The sequence below is a fragment of the Sycon ciliatum genome, chromosome 8 (genome assembly GCF_964019385.1).
Source record: "Sycon ciliatum chromosome 8, ocSycCili1.1, whole genome shotgun sequence".
NCBI classification, from domain to species: domain Eukaryota; kingdom Metazoa; phylum Porifera; class Calcarea; order Leucosolenida; family Sycettidae; genus Sycon; species Sycon ciliatum.
Window position 1 is genome coordinate 15,794,242 of NC_088650.1, and position 23,108 is coordinate 15,817,349.

Genomic DNA, 23,108 nt, shown 5'->3' on the forward strand with positions numbered 1-23,108 from the left:
AATTCGTTAAATCGTTAGAATTAAAATTAATTAATGTTTGTTAACATTACTGGTCTTACAGTAGCTAATACTCATTTACTGTAAGTCCCTTTTTTTCTTTCAGACATGTTTGCAGTACCCTTTGATGTCGGTACTTTCCACCTGGCCTAGACTAGAGTCTCATTATCAGATGAACAGCTACGGTAGGCACATTTTAAAAGTACAGCAAGAAACTTACACAAATTTTACACTCTTCATCAGGCCAGGACTCAAGAAACGTTTTTCCACAAAACAGTTTTCGCGCATTCTCTTCGAATTCCAAGCAACTAGCACCAATGAAAAGTACGGATAAACACATGTAGCATCACAGGGGTGGGAACCGTAACAGCTACTTCGAAGTAAGTGGTAAGCGAAGGAATAATAATTATGCAAGAGGGGAGAAAAACAAAAGGAAAGAAAGAAAGAGAAGGTGAGAAGTTAAATTAAAGTTAAATTATTATTATTTGAGTATCATGTCGGCATAAGCCAATAAGCATGTACTTGTAAATGTAATTTCGGCGAGCATAGCGAGAAAAAGAAAACGAGGAAATACGTAAAATCTTGAATGATCTACTCTTCATGCAGCTTCATTCTAAAATATGACTGTTGCCAGCAACACTGATCGCCACTCAACGGCTGCATTGCACACAAAGGAGAAAAAACACACGTGCAGTAAGATTATAGTCTACTCCAGTGTGCAGTAGACGCAGGCAAGATGGAACCGAAATGAGCATGTATCGCAAAAGCTCCTGCGGCTGCTGCCAGGTCTATTGGATAAAAAAAAGTTCACACGTCCGCGTAACAACCGCCTATACAATGGATAACCTCATGGAATAGACTGGGGGAGAATTGGTTAAGCAGAATCGATGATCTAACAATTTGGGAGCTGGAGCAGACATCTAGTAGGTGAGCTGTTATTGAACTAGAAAAAATGCTAGTGCGAATTTGCGTGTGTATGGAGAGGGGGTGTGGGGGGGGGGGGGGAGCAGCAGAATTTATTTGACGTTTAAAACCGTTCAAAAAAAGTCTAAAATTGAGGATGATTTTACATGCTGAAGGTTGAAAGCAGAGAGGGAGGAGGAAGAAGAAGTCAAAATGCCTAGAGCCTGAGAGGCTGATACGCATGGCATACAAACTAGGGCTGTGGTGCCATGGTTTCTAAGCCATTCATCATGAGCGGAGGACAGACCGGACGCCCTAACGAGAGAACAGTAATCAACAGAAGGAGAACACCAGAGTGATAAATTGGAATTCGACAATCATGATTTTATTCAGTACACGTAGCATGCGGTTCACAGGGGATGAGGTCATCAAGAAATACACCAACGTGTTTGTGAGTTTTACTTTTTAAGTAGCTATAGATTGACGAGTCAGGTGGGGAGGGGACCTAAGCTGTGGTGGTGGATGGCGATTCCGGTCAAATCTGAAACGGCTGAGGTGGAATGCAGACCGGGTTGGCTGACTTTAACGCACTGGGAATTACCTTGCACGTGCTCATACAGAGTACACGGCAATGGCGAGAATATCGGCTAGTCGGCTAGTCGGCTAGTCTCAACAGCCTGACAAGCAAGGGGAGGGGGGGGGGGGTGTCCGTACAACAACACAAATCAAGTACAGCTGGTAAGCTGCATATGATGCAACTGGACCGTGCTATCTCCATTATAAGCCCCGCGCTTATACTTTTTCAACCAGTCCGGACTCTGGGCTTATACTAGAGACTGGGCTTCTACTACTAAGACTAGGCTTACTGTGAATATACAAAATTTCGGCGCTGCAAAATTTCGGCACTTCACGATTTTTGACATTTCGGCGGCGATTTATTTTCGGCGTGGGGTAGAGGGCATGGTATAGTGCGACAGATGCTGTGAAAAATTTCATCGGCGTTTTAATTTAGGCGTTTTGGGTCGGTGCCGAATATAGCCGAAATTAAATAGCTGCCGAAAATTTGTATATTTACAGTATAATTTTTCTACCATCTGGTACATGTACATAATAGTGAGTCAATGATGATAATACAGTACATTGCCTATTATTTTTCATTATACCAGTTGCACAAAGTTTCCCAGCAGGTACCAGGACTGCAGTTTTGTGCTTCCTGGTACACTGAGTCTGAAATTTAGATTTCGGGGATCACAGACGATCACCGCAGCATGTGTTTATGTGAGACTGCGCGACATCAAATGTGCATGGACATGATCCATACAGTTTTCCATTATAAGCCCTGCGTATATATATATATGGAGACGGCGCTTGTATCTTCGAAACCCTCTTGGAGTGCACTTATAATAGAGACTGGGCTTCTACAAGAGACTGCGCTTGTAATAGAGGTGATACGATATTTCACTGAAACCGGTGAGTTCCGTGCCATTTCAGACTGAAGACCTTCCTTATTGGAAGGTTGAGAACGGAGCAAGGATCCCACATAGCTTGTAACGTAAGAGAAAGCCAAATTCAAGTACTGTATTTCCGGAATATAAGCTGTGACAAAAAAACCTGGGTGCGGCTTCTACTGCGGAGAATACGGGTTTCATTCTTTTTGACAATAATTATAAAGAACTGTTGGTCTATTGTTCTGACGAGTGGCATTTGAGAAAATATAGGTAATGTGATGACGTCATTGGACTAGGTCACGTGATTACATCATCAATTGTGATGTTGTGTATGGAATGACATCACGAGCGCTGGTTTGATACTTGCCCAAGTAAAATAATAAAATACAAAATACAATACACTTACCATAACCATCTCTCCACTCGACTTGATGATTGTAGCACTTCATTTGGGGCCCTGAAAGTGATCTTTTTGATCTGGCTGACTGGTTTGGTCACGTTGCTGCACGACACACACAACAAAGAAGCAGATGACATGACAGTGGAAACCAGCATTTAGAAGGCACGACGAGAAAGGAGTGCAAAGGCTATAAAGTGCGATGTACATGTACAATAGCTCACAGTTTGTTTGTGGGCGTTTTTGGAGAATGGTCGGGGAAGGAGTACTGGGCCTATTTCTACGTGCCTGTTTATGTTGACCGTGATGGACATGATAGCATTGTATGTGTTGGGCGCCCCCCCCCCCCCCCCGTGTTGGGCGGGACCCCCCCCAAAAAAAAAACACAACTGCACACACCGGGTCGTACACAGGTGCAGGTATACAGTGATGTGCAATCGACTGACAGGTCAAAGAAATCATAGTCATTCGGTTTGCCCAGGGCTAGGTCAGATATGCCGGCTGTACACGTCCTGTACAAGGCCGGCGTGATCAAACCCACCCACAGAACGTACATCCCACGTCAACACAATCTGCTCAGCACACGGCCAATGTTGTGCCTGAATGATTTCCTGAGGATACTCACCTCTTGCATCTGTTGTTTGACATGTGCCAAATTGCCAGTCTCTTCATCTGTCAGAGTTGTCTGTGCAGCTGCAGCATGTGCTTCGTCCAAAGGCACACATTGATGTGGGCTGGTCACTGGTCGTTCGCTTAACGGTACGCCAGCTGGATCTTGATCACTGGCCAGTTGCATTGCAGCTAGGCTTTCTTCCACAAACGGTGCTGGAGAGTTCACAGCGAGGTGCTCACTGGACTCTGGTGATGTTCCTAGGTGGATCTGTTGATTGAGCTTACTGAACTCTGATGGTAGTTCGATCGGCTGATTGAATGTGCTCATCAAGTATTCCAACTCGACGCGCTTTCCAGGTGATTGCTCAAGGCAGCGTTTGATGCACGGTATGATCAAATCAGCCTCTGGTAGCCCTGCTTTGAGTTTCCTTAAAGCGCCTTGGTGGCCGTCATCAACGTCGGATTCACTTGGCTCGCACCTTAGGACCATTACCATGAACATCACCGCAACCTGGAACACATCCGACGCAGGGTAATAGGCAGCCACGGGCTGTTCATCTTCACCTCCTGTGTTAATCCTGGCTTCCGGAGGTACATACCTGGACATGAATTTGTTGCAGTCCTCTTGGTCACAAGTTACACAGGCAGCCCCTTCTGGCAGATACTTGGCAGCGCCAAAGCCACCAAGCTTGGCTTGACCTCCTTTATCCAACAGCACATGCTCCGTTGTCGTTTGGCGATGAAGAATCCGGTGAGCTTCGGAGTGAAGGTGATTTAAGCCGCACAATACATCGCGAGCAATTTGAAATACTTGAACTAGGGCCAACTGTGTGATGGGTAGTGGCTGCATGCTATACCAAGTTTGTAGGTTATAGCAAAGTCTCTCCAGAACAATGTCAAGCTGGTCCGAGTCGCAGAAATAACGCACAATGTTGGGATGGTTAGCCCTGGCTAGTATATGGGCCTCTTTGCGCTGCCATTGATCACTTCGCCGGTATTGCTTTAGAGCCGCTGGGGCTCCGGAGATTGTGCACGGCCAGACAGTTGAGGAACATCCTTCTCCAAGTTTAGACGCTGTCCTATCTACCTTAACATAGTAGCGATCACTTTGAAATGAACCCGGTGCTTTCCGAGGCTTCATCTTCCGCGATCCCTCTGCGCCATCTGCGGCTAACAAAACACACACACACACACACACGGCACACACACACACACACACACACACACACACACACACACACACACACAGTCATGTAGACCCTAGATTACTGTAGAACAGGTAATTTTAGCAACTATTAATTTTAGCGTTTTCCCATTGTCAACCGGTTAGTGACGTTTTATTTTAGCGATTTGCAGCGATTTTACTGACGCCGTCACGGATCACTAGTGCACTACTAATGTCCCAACGGAATAGCGACTTGAAACTTTAGCCAAAATGAGTCGATCGCTAAATGCGCTAGGGTTTTTACGTCGCTAAAATTACCCGTTCTACCGTATAGACGGTTCCTTTGTCTTGGTTTCTAGTTTACATCGAGCTGGAACAATTTTGCTGATAACTCATCATCTCACATGTATATTCGCACTTAGCATTTAGTTAGCAAATGCCATAATCATGACCACACAGGTTACTTTCCAGGAGCGTGCACAGGAATTTGACGAGGGGAGGGGCGCAACCCCCCCCCCCCTCACCATGTACAAGTACATGCATATGTCAATCACTCATGTGTATGCGTGCATGATAGGCCCAGACAGATTCTGCTGGCAATTCACAATTCTTTCGGCAAAATACCACCAAAGTATTGAGAAAATCGGATAATCCCGGCAAAATCGGAGCAAAATATCGAGATTTTTGGGTAAAATTGATGCCTGATCCTTGGATTTCCTTGTTTTCTTACCCACTCGGCACGATACATCGCACAGGGTAGGATCTTTTCACTGAAAGTATCACCGGGATTCACTGTGGATCACCATGATATTGAAGAACCCGGACATATGTGTGTGGAAACTCGTGTTGAAAAACCGACTAGGAAACATTGTAAGGGAAGTGGGTAAAATACCCGTTTTCCGGAGCAAAATGGAGCAGAATATCGAGTTGCTAGATTGTAGTGCAAGGCTCAGCATAATATCGATGATGTTGCATCAAGATATCGAGGCGAGCGGAGTAAGAGCAGAATCTGTCTGCACCTAGTAGTGTATGCATGACCTTTTTTTCTTTTTTTTTCAAAATTCGGCTCAAAGCATGCAGTACTTGAAGTCACCGCTTGCAGTACATATCATCATACATTTTACATTCACGCTATAGAGCCACTAAAACATCAATTTTCGGCGAATTCAGTGCGAAATTTCTAAATTCGGCACAATTTTCGGCGATTTCTTGACAGCCATTGATGTCGGCATCTTTTTCTGCTGACCGATCTTGGAAAAGCCTTTAGTCACAGTCACCTTTCGCAGTAAAATGGCTACAGAAATTGTATTCGAATGCTGTAGAGGCACCAAAACATCGATTTTCGGCGAATTCAGGGCGAAAATTGCATAAACGACTGTTTTCGGCCGGCCGATTTGGGAAAATGCCTAATGCTGAATTATGTGACGTGCAATAGTAATGTCTCTTTGGGTAGTTGTGCAATGTGCTGCTGTGTGTGGCGGTGAACGGAAACAATTTAGAAAAAGGAAAAAATACCCAGAAGAATCCAAAACATTTTCTTGTGACCTTTAGTCCTTTCTTTTAGATTTTATCACCGGAGTGTTGCGATTATTGTCATGTGATCTACTGCACTGTGCAACAGAATACTGTATAACATGATGTAATGTATGCCTTCATACTTTTAGGTGTGTTAAAAAATTCAGTGTCAGGGACCTGCCAGGTTTCAGGTGTAATGTAAAATTAGGTGACTAGCATTCCCTTCACACACAGTGCATACTCGAGTGCATTTTATGTGCAATGTAAATAAAGGTGCCTGGTTTCTCCAACGAAATTACCGAAATGAAATTAGTTACACTGATAAAAATATATTAGCGCGTTAAGCAGTAGTTTGTGCATAGTGCTAGCACATCCTGCAGAGTGCGAGGGCGTGAGGAAGTACACTGGACATGTGTAGTGCCGTGTGTGTGTGGGGGGGGGGGGGGGGCTGCAGGCCGAGTTTTTCCGCATCCACGGGAACGCCACCACCCTGTATGGATGTGTGGGACAACCCACACAGCAATTACAAATTGTGCTGACTGTTGGTAGCCTCACATCAGGGCCGGAGGCTGCTTCCGCGGAGCGGTGCGGCCCAAGGGCCATGTTCAAGGGGGGTCTGGGGGTCCTCCCCCAGAATGTTTTTGGAATTTAGACGGCAAATCCTGCACTCTGGGCGACTCCCTGTACAAAATCATACATCGAAACTTTTTCTCCCCGGTTTTGGACGTTCCACGTGGACCGACTTTTTGGGAAGTTGGTACGGCCAAGGCCGTACCAGTGGCGCCGGCCCTGCACATCGATAATCCCTCTGTAAAGTAAAGAAAAGTTAGCCGGATCCGCAGCCGCGTCACCTGACGTGTTTAGGAACATATCAAGCAAATACATTCGCATCGGGGGGGGGGGGGGGGGCACCACTTCGCCCACTATCCTCAGTGTCGAATGCAGACCTCACAAGTGAGTCAGGGGAGTCCCTCTGTATGCAAATAATAAGCCCAGTGCATCTTTAATGGGTTGCTTGGGTGGGAGAGTTAAGAAGAACCACTTACTTGTCTCGTTTGGCTTCGTGTTGTGATTCGCTTTGTACAGTTGTCTGAGAGCTGGCAGGATGGCATGGAGTCGAATTCCGATGTTGGGGTTGTATTTCGTGCCATCATTGTATTTCGTGCCATCAATACAATATTCCCAGAAGCCGAGATGCATGCCATCCGCACGGTATTCACAGATACCTGCACTACTGCTATTCTCCGAGTAGATAAGAGATCCGGAATTTCCGCCTGTCGTGTCAATGTAATGGCGAAAGAGGACGCGTTTCACGTCCTCCCTTGCATCATCGTCACGCCCATCGTTCGTTCCGTCTTGGCGATCAGAGCGGTGTTGTTGAGGCATTGGGTACAGAGCAGCTGTTTTTCGCTCACTTTCGAATCGCTTCTCAGGACTACCCCGTGACTGGTTTTGATCATAAGCAACCAACTCACTCTCGGGGATCATGTACAATCCAGCCGCAGGTAATTTATTGACCTGGTCTGGGTAGCCACAGACAAATGCTTTTGCGACATACACATCCTGCTGGTTATCACTGTCCATGTCCCCAACGGCTATCATCTCCTCTAGCTCTGGCAGACACTTCTTGTACCTCTCCGCAACTTTATTCTTTCGCACAGCAATAAGGCCATAATCATGCACAAACTGATGGTTGTATCTCCCAATGTAACCATTGTTGCCAGGTGTGTACTCCTTGTACTGGTCCGAGACTGCCAGCCACCCATACTCGTTGTTCTCACCTACCCACACATCAGGCCCTTGAAGTGTTCTGAGCGGCTGGTCTTGGTTCTTGGGCCAGTCTAATACGATCTGCGTCATACGGTACCAAGACCCCCGCTTCTCCTTGTGTGTGCCCTGAGGCTGTGTGCGCGCTGCATGCCCACACTTGAAGCAGTATATCAAATGAGCAGGAGCAGCGAATACATACACGTTAGCGTCTTCGGGGTTAATCTCCTTGAACATAATGCAGCCCCCGCCACCACGATCACAGCATCTTTGGCAGAAGGTGTGAATTTGAAATGTGCATTTCTGCGCAGAATTCAGGCTCCCCTCCACTGCCTTACGTCGATCCTGACCTTCTTTAATTAGCGCTTCAGTCGTCATTAGTCAAAAGTATTACCGTGAAGAACAACTGTAGTCCAAATAGTTGAAATACTAAGAAATAGCGGTTATGCACCCAACTAACGTTAACTGGACTGTACGAAAACACGTGCACGGTAATTACAAGGGAGTCGTATACCAGTGAAGGCAAGAGGCAAGATACGAATCTCGACTCGCTTGAGGCAAGCCGCCAGGAGAACGACAACTAATTGCTTTTGAGACGAAAGGCCTTCGTTGCGTTTGTTTTGAGTGTAACATGTTCATCTTCCTCGGCCGCGAGTCCGACTCCGCGACACAAAGTTTTGAGTCACGTGTCACGATTACTATGGGAACAGCATAGTATGTATGCTGGGGCATGCTGGGCTCCGTGATGTCCTATCTAGGACATCTCCAGGACACCATGCGCCAATGGGCCTTGGCACAACAGCGGCAGCTCTACGGAGTGTTCAACTTCAAGTGAGAAACAATTTTTTTTTGTTACATTTGTTTCGACTTTTGGTGACGTGGACGAACAAATCGTCGGTGCCGAAAAACGTGGCCTGTGTCGCGAATTCGATATTACGTAACATTCGCGAATGCTAAAATAACTCAGTTTGAATGTTTCACGTAACTTTTCTCCTTTTTTTGTCTATCGCCATATTTGCCATGGCGATGTGCAGTGCTGGCAGTTTTTCATGCGCATGCTTTGATCCTTTGGCGATCATCTTTTTGCTTGCTGACTACACTCGAGGAGTTTCAGTTTTCTTATCCTAATGGTACGTCTGACGACGATCAAGTCCAATCCTTGTTGCTCTGTGTCTAATGTCAGTAACAATTAATCCAGTAATGATAGAGCTACAATTGTAGAGCTCTCTCGACTCAGTATTTTGTGAGTGGCAATCAGGCCGGGAAATTCAAACTGTATTTATGCCACCACAAACTGGTGCCGAAACCCGGGATTTGATAATTTAGAGCCATGAGCTCCCCGGCTGTTACTTCGAGACTTTCTCCGAAGCAGAGAACTGACAAGAAGTTATTGGACAGAAAACATGCTGACCTGGAAAAGGACCTTGAGAAGTCAGATGAATTCTCAGCGTACCGAACAACTCCCAACGATCAACTGGAAGACGCCATAGCAAAGCTAAGTCCTTTTTTGATTGAATTTCGTACCTCTGTCTCTTCTTATGGGAAGGTGTGTGAATCATTTGGGGATAGTCTGTCAAACCCTGCGGAAGACGTTGAGGCTGCTGTTGACTGGCACCTAGACCAATTTGTCCAACTTGAGAGACGAGTCCTCTCTTTGAATGCTACCCTCTCGTACTTGGAGAGCAGACGCCCCTCAACTCAAAATGTACAACAGCAAGTACCCTCGCAGGATGCTGCCACAGCAGCACTCATTAGCACCATGGAATCTTTGATAAAGGTCCAGACCAGTCAGCAACAACAGCAATCAGGTCCAAGTACCAGTACTAATTCTAAGACCACAGCCAATGTTTCGTTACCGAAACTTTCATTGCCTACGTTTGATGGGAATGTCATGAAGTATGCTGAATTCTCAGATATGTTCCGTTCTTGTGTTGATAATAACTCACTGTTATCTAATGCCGAAAAGCTCACGTATCTCAAGTCTTGCCTCAGGGGGGATGCACTAGACGCAGTGTCTGGTTTCCTATGTACGGATACAAACTACCAACCTGTTGTCGATATCTTACAAGAAAGATTTGGTAATACTGAACGGGTCATTCATGCTCGTTACACTGCACTCATGGGTATCCCTGCTTGTTCAAACAAAACCCAGTCCATCAGGTCATTCTACGACCAAGTTGAAGAGCAGTTACGCTCCTTGCAAGCATGTGGACAGGATATCAACCAAAGTGTATTTGTATCGATGATATTGTCAAAGCTTCCCCAGCATGTTGTTCTCCAGTTGGAGTTGAAGAAAGTTAAAGTTCACTGGTCGGTGAAAGATCTCCGCAAAGCAATTCAGGAATATCTCATGGCCAAAGAAGCAGCAGAGGCACAGTCCTCACTGGCCACACCAAATCCGCCGAAACATACGGAACACAAACCGAGATCAACGGCAAATCAGTCTGCTGCTGTTTTGTTAGGCAATTCACGTCCCACCGAACGGCAACCACGGTGTCACTTTTGTCAAGGCAAACACTTTTCTGACGAATGCAGTACATACACGTCTGTCGATAGTCGAAAAGCCAAGCTGAATGACCAGTGTTTCCGGTGCCTCCGAAAGGGACACCCAGCGCGAGCGTGCTCTATTTCTCGTCTTTGCTATCATTGCAGACAACCCCATCACCGTAGCCTGTGTCCGCAAAAGTTTGCAACAAGCGCATCCACTCTGAATGCTGATGCCGAGGCGTACGCTCCACAGCATACTTTAATAGCACTAGGCGAGCACACTTTCATGCAGACGGCAGTCACTACAGCACATCATGGAACCGGACAGTGTGAAGTACGGATTCTTTTTGACACTGGCGCAACTAGGTCATTCATCACATCTAAGGCACGTGACATTCTTAGCTCACCGACGATCCGCAAGGACACCTTAGCGACATCAGGCTTCGGTAGCTCCGACAGAAGAATTCAGTGTCTAGATGCCACGGAAGTACTTATCAAGATAGCAGATGGATCGAAAATGCCACTGTCACTAAATGTTGTACCGGTCATTTCCAGCCCGATTTTGAAAGTGCCGGTAGTCGCGAAGAACCGCCCTGAACTAGCAGGCTTCCGTCTAGCTGAACCGTTGTGTGAGTCAGAAGAACGTGTCAGCATTGATATACTGATAGGAGGAGATTACTACTATGACATTCTCCTTAGTGACCGAGTAACCTTCTCCGATGGACTCATTCTCCTCAATTCAAAGCTAGGCTACATCCTCGCAGGCAAGTCATCAGAGAAGTGCAGCGAGGCCCAAACCCTGTTCGTGGATAGCGAAACGCCTGATCCACTCCAGCGATTTTGGGCTATAGAAGACGACACAACCACAGTAAATGCTTCAACTAGCGACACTGAAGCCATGCATGCTTTTGAAGATAGTATCACTCAAGACAACAACGGAAGGTATGTCGTCAAGTGGCCTTGGCGCTCTAACTCGCCTCCACTACCGAACAACTTCGGTCTTGCATACGGTCGCCTGAACTCACTACTCAACCGTCTCAGGCAGGAACCGTCGAAGCTTCGAGCCTACAATGACATCCTTGCGGAACAGCTAAAGCTAGGTGTAATCGAGGAAGTCGACAGTCAAGGAAGCCAGTTTCTCACCCATTACTTGCCGCATCACTGCGTCGCAAAGGATAGCACTACGACAAAGCTCCGTCTTGTATACGACGCTTCCGCGAAGTCGTCTCCGAACAATCCATCACTAAATGAATGTCTTCACCGCGGTCCAGTACTGTTACCAGATCTCGCCGGCGTTCTTTTGAGGTTCCGCCTTGAACCCATCGCTGTCTCTAGTGATGTAGAGAAAGCATTTCTCCAACTTTCACTCGCTAACGAAGATCGAGACGTCACGAGATTCCTATGGGTTCGAGATCCTTTCCAGCCACCCGCTGGAGGAAACATCATCACGTATCGCTTTTGTCGAGTACCATTCGGAGTTATCTCGAGCCCTTTCTTGCTCGGAGCTACCATCCAACACCACCTTGAATCATCCGGTAGCCCAGAGGCATCCAACATCATGCAGAATACGTATGTTGACAACGTCCTTCTTGGTGTAGACTCCGTCTCGACTGGTATCAACCTCTACCATCACGCCAAGTCAGTCTTCGCCGATGCCTCCATGAACCTCAGACAGTGGTCCTCTAACTCAGCAGCCCTCATAGAGAGCATCCCAGAATCAGATCGTGCGTCTGGCGAACACCAGAAGGTCCTTGGGCTAGATTGGCACACTGTTACTGATCACCTCAAAGTAGCAAACACATCAGCGTCGGACACACTAGTCCGAACCAAGCGCGAGTTACTTCAGGCCGTAGCTCAGTTCTTCGATCCACTTGGCATCCATTCGCCCATCGTCGTGAAGGCCAAGCTACTCTTACAGGAAGTGTGGCGGCAGAAGCTCCAATGGGACGAAGCACTCCCAGTTTCTATTCTCCACACGTGGAAAACTCTCGCTGCAGAACTCGACGATGCTACAAATCACAGCATCCCACGTCCATGCTGCATTCCAGAAGCCGACCAACACACACTTCATGTCTTCTGCGATGCTTCGCAAACTGCCTATGCTGCAGTTGCATACTTGTCATCATCGTCCGGATCTGCTACTGAATCGCACCTCATTCTTAGTAGATCTAAGTTAGCTCCGCTCAAGCCCTCTCCGAAGTTAACCATCCCAAAGTTGGAACTCATGGCAGCAGCACTTGGTGCTGATCTCATCGCCTTCTTGAAAAAGCAGCTCCCGATTAATCTTGATCACATTATTCTATGGTCCGATTCTACATGTGTGCTAGGATGGATCAACAGTCGCAAGGACTTACCTTCCTTTGTCCAGCGTCGAGTCGCTCGGATACGTAAATCTGAAGCCGAGTACCGCTACGTTCCTTCGCGAGACAATCCAGCTGATCTCCCGTCGCGAGGAACATCTTCTCACCTCTCCGAAGAGTCCATCTGGTGGCACGGCCCAGAGTGGTTGCAGAACCCACTCGTTCCAGAACCTGAACAGCCCAATACGGAAGAATCGAGGTCTCCGTCCAAAAAAAAAGGAGTTAGTCCACCCTCGGTTTCATTACATCCGCTCAAAAAAAAGGGTGTAGTGATCCTATTGAAGCTGTCTCTCTTGTTGTTGGGGAAGATCCTTCGGAACCATTTGATCTAAGCGCGTCGGACTTCTCAACAATGGGTCGACTTGTGCGTGTCACAGCATGGGCTCAGCGTTTCATCCGAAACTGCAGAAAATCAGCAACCAAGAAACTTAAAGATCAGCTCACTGTTTCCGAACTGTGTAGTGCACGCAACCTGTGGCTGCAGTCATCCCAGAGAAACCACTGTACCGACGTAGTATCAGCCATCCGGGAACAAAGGAAGAACAACACCGTACAGTCTCTTCGTCTCTACATCGACGACAGAGGACTCATCCGAAGCCGTGGAAGACTTGAACATGCGAACCTTCCACCTAGCTCTAAGTTCCCCATTTTCTTGCCTCATAACTCAGCTGTAACACGCCTGCTCGTCGAAGAGCATCACCGCATCCTCATGCATCCTGGAGTGTCGCATACTCTTGCTAGTATAAGGGAGAAGTACTGGATCCCTAAAGGCCGCAGTACCGTAAAGACCATCCTAAAAAAGTGCATCACATGCCGTCGAGCTGAAGGTGGTCCGTTTGACATGCCAGCAATGGCTCCATTACCACCGGAAAGAGTCAACGTAGCAGAAGCATTCCTATACACCGGCGTCGACTACTTTGGTCCTCTCTTCGCGAAGACAGCTGAAGCATCGGTAAAGGTTTGGGTAGCCCTCTTCACATGCCTATCAACACGCGCAGTCCATCTCGAGCTTGTCACGGATATGTCTTCAGAGCAATTTCTACTAGCCTTCCGCCGTTTCGTATCACGTAGAGGTGTGCCCAGAGCGATGTGGTCAGACAACGCGCCACAGTTTAAAATGACGAAGACAACCCTCGACAAGGCTTGGAAGGAGGTGATCAGCGACCCAGCAGTAGCCGACACCATCACGGCACGCGGCACCGACTGGCACTTTAGTGTGCAGCACGCCCCTTGGATGGGTGGAATTTATGAGCGAATGGTAGGGCTTGTGAAACGCGCTCTCCGCAAGACTGTCAGATCAGCCCACCTGACCCCAGACCAGTTGCGGACATTTCTTACTGAAGCGGAGGCCGCAGTTAACAGTCGGCCTCTCGTTTACGTGGGGGGAGACACACCTATGGCTAGCACTGATGTGATCACACCTTCCCACTTTCTATCTTTAAAACCTAATTTAATGTTTCCTGAGTTAATTGATGAACAGAATATCTACCCAGACTTTTTGTGTCGCCTTTCTTCTGCCTCTTCTTTGTTACAGGGGTGGAAGAAAGGCCAAGCCCTCGTCAAGGACTTCTGGACAACTTGGCAACGGGACTACCTGCTAAGTCTCAGAGAGCGCACCAGTGCTGGACGCCACAAGCGAGGCACAGAAACCTACGTACCCAGAGTCGGACAGCCGGTCCTCATGGGTGACAGCCAACCACGCGGCACGTGGAAGCTAGGCGTAGTCCAAACCATCCACACGGGGAAGGACAACGTCACTAGGTCTGTGACACTCAGGACCACTACAGGCAAGTCGTTGCAGCGCCCAGTTAGTACCCTGTATCCACTAGAATGTGAGTTACCCGATAGTGTGGATGTAACATGTGAGGATGTACCTTCACCAACCCCAGTACCATCTCAAGATGTGCATACACCTGCTGTTGATGTAGCGTCCACCATTAATACCAGACCGCAGCGCAGAACTGCAACACAGAGCCGGCGTCAAACGGTCGCTCTGAGAGACTCCAATCTTGTGTAAACACCACTCGTTCGAGTCAGGTTACAATAACACGGATGATTTCTTGCAATATGTCAAGCTGAGAACCAATCTCAGACAATCCGTTTGCTTTCAGCTCTCCCATGTATTCTTGCTATTTCAGTCAGATTCTCAGTCGCAGTATTTCAGTCATACTGCTTTCTGCTCTCCCATGTATTGCTATTTCAGTCAGATTCTCAGTCGCAGTATTTCAGTCATACTGCTTTCAGCTCTCCCATGTATTCTTTGCTATTTCAGTCAGATTCTCAGTTGCAGTATTTCAGTCATACTGCTTTCAGCTCTTCCATGTATTCTTGCTATTTCAGTCGGATTCTCAGTCGCAGTATTTCAGTCTTACTGCTTTCAGCTCATGCTACGTCAGTGTAGCTTCCGATCCCCTTTATATTATGGCTATTTCAGTCTAGGTCTTAGTCAGACTATTGTCAACTGTACTGCCTACAGTTTCAGCGGCTGTGTGTTCGCTCAAATTCAGTTTTTTCTTCTTTCGTTCTTACGCTGCCTTCAAGCAGCTCAGCCTAGTTCTCAGTTTTCAGGTGTACTTGCCTACACTTCGATAAGTAACTTCAGTCCCAAGTCACTTGGACTCAGTGTCAGTACTCGCAAAGTTTTCAGTTACAACCGCTTTGCCTCAGCACAATTTAGAATTTCTTTCTTTCATTTTCTACCTTTGTTGCATTCACCACATTTTTTCTCTCTTGCTGTCTCGGGAGTGTCGCGAATTCGATATTAAGTAACATTCGCGAATGCTAAAATAACTCAGTTTGAATGTTTCACGTAACTTTTCTCCTTTTTTTGTCTATCGCCATATTTGCCATGGCGATGTGCAGTGCTGGCAGTTTTTCATGCGCATGCTTTGATCCTTTGGCGATCATCTTTTTGCTTGCTGACTACACTCGAGGAGTTTCAGTTTTCTTATCCTAATGGTACGTCTGACGACGATCAAGTCCAATCCTTGTTGCTCTGTGTCTAATGTCAGTAACAATTAATCCAGTAATGATAGAGCTACAATTGTAGAGCTCTCTCGACTCAGTATTTTGTGAGTGGCAATCAGGCCGGGAAATTCAAACTGTATTTATGCCACCACAGCCTGCGCCGATGGTGCTTGAAACATCAAGCATGGTATGTGGTTCACAGAGCGGGGAGATGCTCTTGCTGCTATCTTATCTGTCCTGTGTATTCCCAAGTGCCGAAGGCTCACAACGATGGTGTTGGACAAGTAAGATAAAATAGAGTCAACGTAAGTACGTATGTGTACTCTTACTGACTGAAACATAAGTGGGGTGTAAGAGCTAATTCAAATGGTGTCGTGACATTCTCATGTACGAGGTTAGTGTGTAGTACTTGTTACGTTCTGAATTCTGTGACTTTGTTTTGTCTCCATATACTGCATGCATTCACGTTTCACAGTTATCAGTTTGACCCTGAGTTCATGTCTGTTATCCCGTGTCTCCTCTACTTCTTTTTGTTTCCACACGGTTCATGGTGTAGCGCTGCACGTGTTCCGTCAGTTTGAACTTCAGCATAAATCGCAACTACTTGTACTTTCAGACATGTCACGTGATTGTTGCCAGGGTTTGAGCCTATCAGAGCGCTTACAGGCAGGGCCTGAACCCCTGATCATGCCTTGCCTGCCAGCTCTACTACGATAATTATTATGTCACGTACCCGCGCGCACGGTTCTCCTGCGCTTGGGCTTGCTTTCCCTTGGTAGTTGGAAGTCAGTGGCTGTTTTAGGACTCTTAGATTATGTACAGAAAGTGGTGGACATCACGCAACTGCATTGTAAGTAAAAGGGTGGTTGTCAACTGACAACCGCATAATTTTTCGACATAATTAATAAAAGAATTTTCATCTAAAGAGTGAATAGCAACTAAATAGAGCGGTTGTTGGTTGACAAACCCCCTTTTATTTAGATTATGTATCTGAAGTAAACACAACGTAGAAATATCGCAATTATTGTCTCTTGTGTATTATATCCGTCTGATGTCACCAGATCGTCACATGGTGCTGTGACCAAGATACGGATCATGCCGAACGCTGATTCAACTGGACGAATCGAGAGGCTTTTCAGATGCAGGGACACAATGGAAACTGAACGACTTCAGAACAGCACTGAAGCGTTATGTTATCATGCAAGACGCCTTTCTGCGCCGCACAAACACAGGCGGTACTACAGCAGAAGATGTCACTCACTATTATGCAGGTGCACTGGTGACAGGCGCATGCAAGTTCACGAGAAGAAAGCGGTCTGATGGTAACTGGAATGCCAGCAGTATGAGAGGGTGTGCATTCTGCGGCGGATCTCACCTGGACAAGAGCTGCGCGAAATACACAACAGTAGCACAGCGGAAAGAATAACTGATGGAACAGAAGCGTTGCTTTGTGTGTTTGCGCACAGGGCGCCGGTCAACTCAGTGCAAGGCCACCCGCAAGTGTAATGTGTGTTCTCGCATGGGTCACCAATCAGAGTCACCATCATGTCACGATCTGCCCTGAATCTCAACAGAAATCTGACAGCAGTACCAACATAGTAGCTGACCAGCGGACCAGCTCGGAGGAGCCACGCAAGATCATTGACAACATGAACGGCTTCAAGAACTACCGAGATGGGCTGGCTGCTTCAGGATCGCCATGCATCCCTTACCTGTATGATAATTTAGATGTTCAACTGCTTATGTTATGCCTAGCGTGCACAGATCTCCGAATTTCAAAACATGTTTGCACTCAAAGTATATGTAGCTCAGGATATACATGTAATTCCGGTTCATTTTCAGCATTTTCGAGTAAAGCCTACTCCTGCATCGTTGTTCTCCGCGAACCTGTGCGGATATGTGTGTGTGTGTGTGTGTTTGTGTGTGTGTGTGTGTGTATTTGTGTGTGTGTGCGTGCGCACTTACATACGTACGTGTGTGCATGCGTGCGTGCGTGTGCGTACGTGAATACATGCATAGTGTATTGATACCAAGATGGATGAACACGAGAAACGCCTTGTCCTCTGTTTACTATTTTCCTTTCTTCATCTACTTGTTCAGGGGTTTGTATCTGCAAGACTTGACCTTCATCAACATCGGCAACACTAACATGCTCGACGATAACAAGGACTGTGTCAACTTTGCCAAGCGCTGGCGTCAGTTCAAGGTCATGTGCAAGATCAAGCAGTATCAACAACAGTAAGATTCATTGGGAACGTGTTCTTTTCTGGACGTTACATTTGGTGTTGGTGGTTACCAGGTGGAGGGTATTGAATGCTACATACCTAGTTGACATGCGTGTGTGCTCCAAGAAGATTCAGTATCAGGTGTTACGTGTAAATGGTTGCTGTGAAGTCGTAGGTGTTTCTGCCGTTCTGCTGATCCGAGGTCAACGGGTCTCAATTTCAGTGCCGGGATTGGACAGCGTTAGCGGAGCTAAAAGTTTGGTCACCCAAATAGTACCACGTGCAGTTTTGGGCAGAGTTTTTCTATCTGAAATATCATATCTCGCTCTCTGACTCGTTGTTTGTCCCTCACCTATCCGTTTCCTCACTGTTTATTCCTTTATTTCTCCACTGCTCCACCGCACAGCGGGTATGAAAGTACGAAGCGCGACGAGGATATCATTCAGTACTTCAATGGATGCAGCAGCCATCTGGGAGAAGAGGTATGCTGCGTTCATGAGCGTTTGGTTTGGTCAGGTGAAACAAAAAGTGGGAGGTTTGTGAGGGGGGGGGGGGGGGGGGTGGTGCGCCTGAATTTCCATCAAAGGTCCGGTTTGATTCGAAAGAGGGTTGTATCATGTACACAAGTGTACATACATGTTGCATGTATGCTGGCCACGTATCGTTGTCGTGTTAGGTGGTTAGCGTGCAGGATCCATGTACATGTGCATGTAGCGCTTATGTGTACTAGAACTGAACTGCGGTGTTTCGTAGCCGATGCACACACACACACGTCTAGTGTGCACCGTAGTGTTAATGCTGCTGCTAGTGGTGCTGCGGCGCGGTTCAGCTCCAGTGCAGTGTGCTACATGCGGGGTTGCCAGCCTGAAGGGTCTACCAAAATGCAGCAAAGTGCTTCGCGGAACTAATAATATTATTCATTGCTATCATTAAATTATTGTCTCCACGTCGCTTATTTATTTACTGCTTTTTTTGTTTGCTCACTTGCGCGCCATATGTGCATGTGATGTGTACTGAATCAGACTCATTACAAATACCAGTACTGATAATAGAGTGATGGAGAGTTACGCACCCTTCTCTTTCTGAGCCTGTATTTGTGTGTGTGTGTGTGGGGGGGGGGGGGGGGGAAGTGATTTTTGCCATTTTTATCCATTGGTTCATGGAAAGGATACAGAAGGCTAAATCCTGTAAAGAATTCTTCGAACCTTTATTTGTTGAGGGAAAGGTTTGTCTCAAGACTGTAGACGTTTGCTTAGAACCTTGATTCATGGAGATCGTATTACAGAATTTTTCGAAAAACCAATATTCTCACACAGTCATGGTCTTGGCTTTGATGGAATTGCGGTATTCTGTCCGCCTTTTGTCACTTCACAGGAACTATGGGAACGCTCTATGCTGCTGAAGCCCCGAGCTCCGTCTTAACTGTCAGCATTCAGCGGGACTCTGTAGTTTGCACACGGATTGGCCCCGCCTCGCCACAGCACAAGTACCACAAGAAATGTTCTCGTCACACAACACGAATCACCCAGAACTGCTCATCCCTGTGCTGAAGGCATTCTGGCAGAATGTACCCAGAGGAATTTATTTGTTTCTTCATCCGAAACATGACAATTCAAGCTTCTCCTTCAATTCTAGTGTGTGCAGATCGATCAATCAGCCGAATCCAATGGTCGGGGAAAAAACATGTGTTGAATTAAAAACCGGTCTTTGAAACAGGCCATTCTTTACTGCCTGCAAAAAAGTGCAGAGTAGAAAGTTTGATTATTGCCACCGAAATGCTGAACAGTCTGCCTGCAATTGATTATATTTTGAAGTCTGGCATATTATTTTCTATATGAGCGCATTTGTATTTCCAATCTACGACTATCTTGGCTGCCTGGATCTGTCGGTTCCGGGCTCTGTGTTCTTATGTCATCATCATGGAGTAGCGTCTGAAAAAATTGCTTGTCGAGAATACATAACAATTTCTAGCCACCGGCCCACTAATTAACACCATCTCACGAATCGCTGTTGATGTCAACAAGTCAAAGAGTTTATTTGAGACATGCACGGAAGCTGTTGGCATATCTCTACATTCTGCTGCTAAACAACACCCTTGGTTGTAGCCAGGTTGCTGCCTGCGTGGATATTATCATGAGTATTGGAACAAGCGTGTTGGTACTGTGTCTTGATGAACTGAGCTCCTTAGTCTGAACGTATAACTATGTGCTATGATTGTTACGTGCAACTACTGGATTTCCTGGTGACTATGTATTGCGGTGTTGCTGCCTCCGAGCCGTAGCTCCAGTGTGCGGGATATGCGGGGGCACTTGCCAGGGACACAGGGATATGTGGGTTTGGCCAATACCATGGCTGAGAGTCTGAGACACAGAGGGGGCACCAGATTCAAGCCCTGCATGCTTGGAAACCTGTATCATTATGGCTTTTTCAACCATGCATTCTGCAAATCATGTTCGATTCTTAGTACAGTCAACTTCGCTAATAACGACTGCGGATATAACGACAATTCGCGAATAACGACCGAATTTCCATGCCCAGAGCAAAGTCCCATCTAACTGTATACATTTAACTTCGGATATAACGACTATCTGAATAACGACAATTCGCGTATAGCGACATGCTTTTAGTGCCCCGTGGTCATATTCACTGCTTGAATAACGACTTTCTGGGCTTTTGACAGCTATTTCAAGTACCTGTCAGTCAAGTACATGTACCTGTCATGCAGAAGTACCAGAACCTATGGTGCACTGGTACATGGTGATGGATATTATTGCACACATGCCAGAAAATGCAGCCAAGGGGGGGGGGCTTTTTCTTCCTTTTTTTATGTTGGCTTCAAAATTGTTGGATTTACCAGCACACCTATATGTATACAATGTACATGTAGTTGTACATGATTGTACAGTAATCATCATACATGTACATATCTCTAGCCCTGTAGATGGCTCAAAAAGGCATATTTTTCAATTGATTTCCCTTGCATATTGAATTTTTAGTTCCTTTCAACTGCAATATGAAAATAAAGTACACATTGACATAGAGCAAGAAAAGAGCTTGATTTTGATATGCATATCATACTATACAAAATAATTATGGGTTCCCATACATTCAAATGGGACTTCGGTTATAAGGACACTTCGCGAATAAGGACACTTTTCTGATGCCCCGCCGAATGTCGTTATTGGCGAAGTTGACTGTAGTAAGAACATTATCGTTATACCGGTAGCCAGGTTATTGATGCACGAGTTGGTCTGGACTGCATCATGATCGGTCCGATAGGCCGGTCACGTACTCTGAATTTCGCTGTCGGAACAGCTAGATGTCCGGAGATTGAGCCAACAGTGGTAGTGACTACTGTAAGACCAGGTATTTTAACGCTAATAATTATTTTACCATCTCTGGATTTTTGTGGGTTAACGAGGTGAAATTCTAACGAATTCTGTCTCAAAACTGGCAAATGACTGTACACGTACACATCGTTTCAGTACATGACGACTTCAAATGTTAACGAATATTTTAAATTCGTTAAATCGTTAGAATTTTAAAATGTTCGTTAACATTACTGGTCTTACAGTAGCCAGGGAGTCGTCAAATACCGTATTTGACGACTCCCTGACAGTAGCTATTACTTTAAATTCTTTTTTTCTTTCAGACATCTTTGCAGTACCCTTTAATGTCGGTACTTTCCACCTGGCCTAGACTAGAGTCTCATTATCAGATGAACAGCTACGGTAGGCACATTTCAAAAGTACAGCAAGAAACTTACACAAATTTTACACTCTTCATCAGGCCAGGACTCAAGAAACGTTTTTCCACAAAACAGTTTTCGCGCATTCTCTTCGAATTCCAAGCAACTAGCACCAATGAAAAGTACGGATAAATATATGTAGCATCACAGGGGTGGGAACCGTAACAGCTACTTCGAAGTAAGTGGTAAGTTGACGAAGGAATAATATTATGCAAGAGGGGAGAGAAACAAAAGGAAAGAAAGAAAGAGAAGGTGAGAAGTGAGACGAAAGGCACATTCAAAACTTAAATTATTATTATTATTTGAGTATCATGTCGGCATAAGCCAATAAGCATGTACTTGTAAATGTAATTTCGGCGAGCATAGCGAGAAAAAGAAAAAGAGGAAATACGTAAAATCTTGAAAGATCTACTCTTCAGGCAGCTTCATTCTAAAATATGACTGTTGCCAGCAACACCGATCGCCACTCAACGGCTGCATTGCACACAAAGGAGAAAAATACACGTGCAGTAAGATTATAGTCTACTCCAGTGTGCAGTAGACGCAGGCAAGATGGAACCGAAATGAGCATGTATCGCAAAAGCTCCTGCGGCTGCTGCCAGGTCTATTGGATAAAAAAAAGTTCGCACGTCCGCGTTACAACTGGCTATACAATGGATAACCGCATGGAATAGACTGGGGGAGAATTGGTTAAGCAGAATCGATGATCTAACAATTTGGGAGCTGGAGCAAACATCTAGTAGGTGAGCTGTTATTGAACTAGATAAAATGCACGTGCGAATTTGCGTGTGTATGGGGAGGCCTCGAGGGGGGGGGGGGGGGGGGGGAGCAGCAGGATTTATTTGACGTTTAAACGGTTAAAACCGTTTGAAAAAGTCTAAAATTGAGGATGAGTTTATTTTTTTTATTTTATTTTTTTTATTTCTGCACCTCGTGGCGTTTTACATGCTGAATCACGGTTGAAAGCAGAGAGGGAGGAGGACGAAGAAGTCAACATGCCTAGAGTCTGAGAGGCTGATACGCATGGCATAGTGATACAAACTAGGGCTGCGGTGCCATGGTTTCTAAGCCATTCATCATGAGCGGAGGACAGACCGGACGCCCTAACGAGAGAACAGTAATCAACAGAAGGAGAACACCAGAGTCAGCGATAAATTGGAATTTGACAATCATGATTTATATTCAGTACGCGTGCGTTACACAACAACTTGGTCAATCATCAACTCTGCACTTTTTGCCTGTGACTGGCATCTTTTATTCACCTCCGCTACTGTTGATGAAGCTGTGGAGAAGTTCACCACAGTTCTTGATGACGTTCTCTCCTTCTATGTGCCACAATATGGAGCAAGACCCGCTACACCCAAACATGGCAGCCACCACCCTCGTCAGTCCAGCCGTAACCCCAAGATCCCTTGGCTCTACAGCTTAAGTAAGAAGTACTCCACCTATGCTAATAATTATTTCTTTATACAAAAAACAGCGCAATCTGGTGAAGTCATTGTCACGTTCTAAGTATC

At 46.1% G+C, this 23,108-nt stretch overlaps 2 protein-coding genes across 5 annotated transcripts; one reads left to right on the plus strand and one right to left on the minus strand.

Annotated features, from left to right (window-relative positions):
- Nucleotides 1–254: 254 nt before the first annotated feature.
- Nucleotides 255–8,497, minus strand: LOC135823825 (uncharacterized). 2 transcript variants are annotated; one of them, XM_065336676.1, is made up of 4 exons: nucleotides 7,084–8,497; nucleotides 3,371–4,521; nucleotides 2,755–2,850; nucleotides 255–1,215 (listed from the first exon to the last, which is right to left on the minus strand). In XM_065336676.1, exons 1-3 carry the CDS (start codon nucleotides 8,180–8,182, stop codon nucleotides 2,794–2,796), a joined length of 2,307 nt encoding a protein of 768 aa, XP_065192748.1. In that variant the 5' UTR covers nucleotides 8,183–8,497; the 3' UTR covers nucleotides 255–1,215; nucleotides 2,755–2,793. The 2 variants fall into 2 exon arrangements, with proteins under 2 accessions (XP_065192748.1, XP_065192747.1); XM_065336675.1 differs by having other exon boundaries at nucleotides 3,371–4,527; nucleotides 7,084–8,495.
- A 411-nt stretch (nucleotides 8,498–8,908) lies between these two features.
- Nucleotides 8,909–20,078, plus strand: LOC135823827 (rap guanine nucleotide exchange factor 1-like). 3 transcript variants are annotated; one of them, XM_065336680.1, is made up of 5 exons: nucleotides 15,759–15,923; nucleotides 16,680–17,332; nucleotides 17,719–17,856; nucleotides 18,250–18,325; nucleotides 19,218–20,078. In XM_065336680.1, the coding sequence occupies exons 2-5, from the start codon at nucleotides 17,124–17,126 to the stop codon at nucleotides 19,263–19,265; spliced, it is 471 nt and encodes a 156-aa protein (XP_065192752.1). In that variant the 5' UTR covers nucleotides 15,759–15,923; nucleotides 16,680–17,123; the 3' UTR covers nucleotides 19,266–20,078. The 3 variants fall into 3 exon arrangements, 1 of the variants encoding a protein (XP_065192752.1); XR_010554768.1 differs by lacking the exons at nucleotides 17,719–17,856; nucleotides 18,250–18,325; nucleotides 19,218–20,078 and having other exon boundaries at nucleotides 8,909–15,923; nucleotides 16,680–17,115; XR_010554769.1 differs by lacking the exons at nucleotides 17,719–17,856; nucleotides 18,250–18,325; nucleotides 19,218–20,078 and having other exon boundaries at nucleotides 8,909–15,902; nucleotides 16,680–17,115.
- The last annotated feature ends 3,030 nt before the right edge of the window (nucleotides 20,079–23,108 follow it).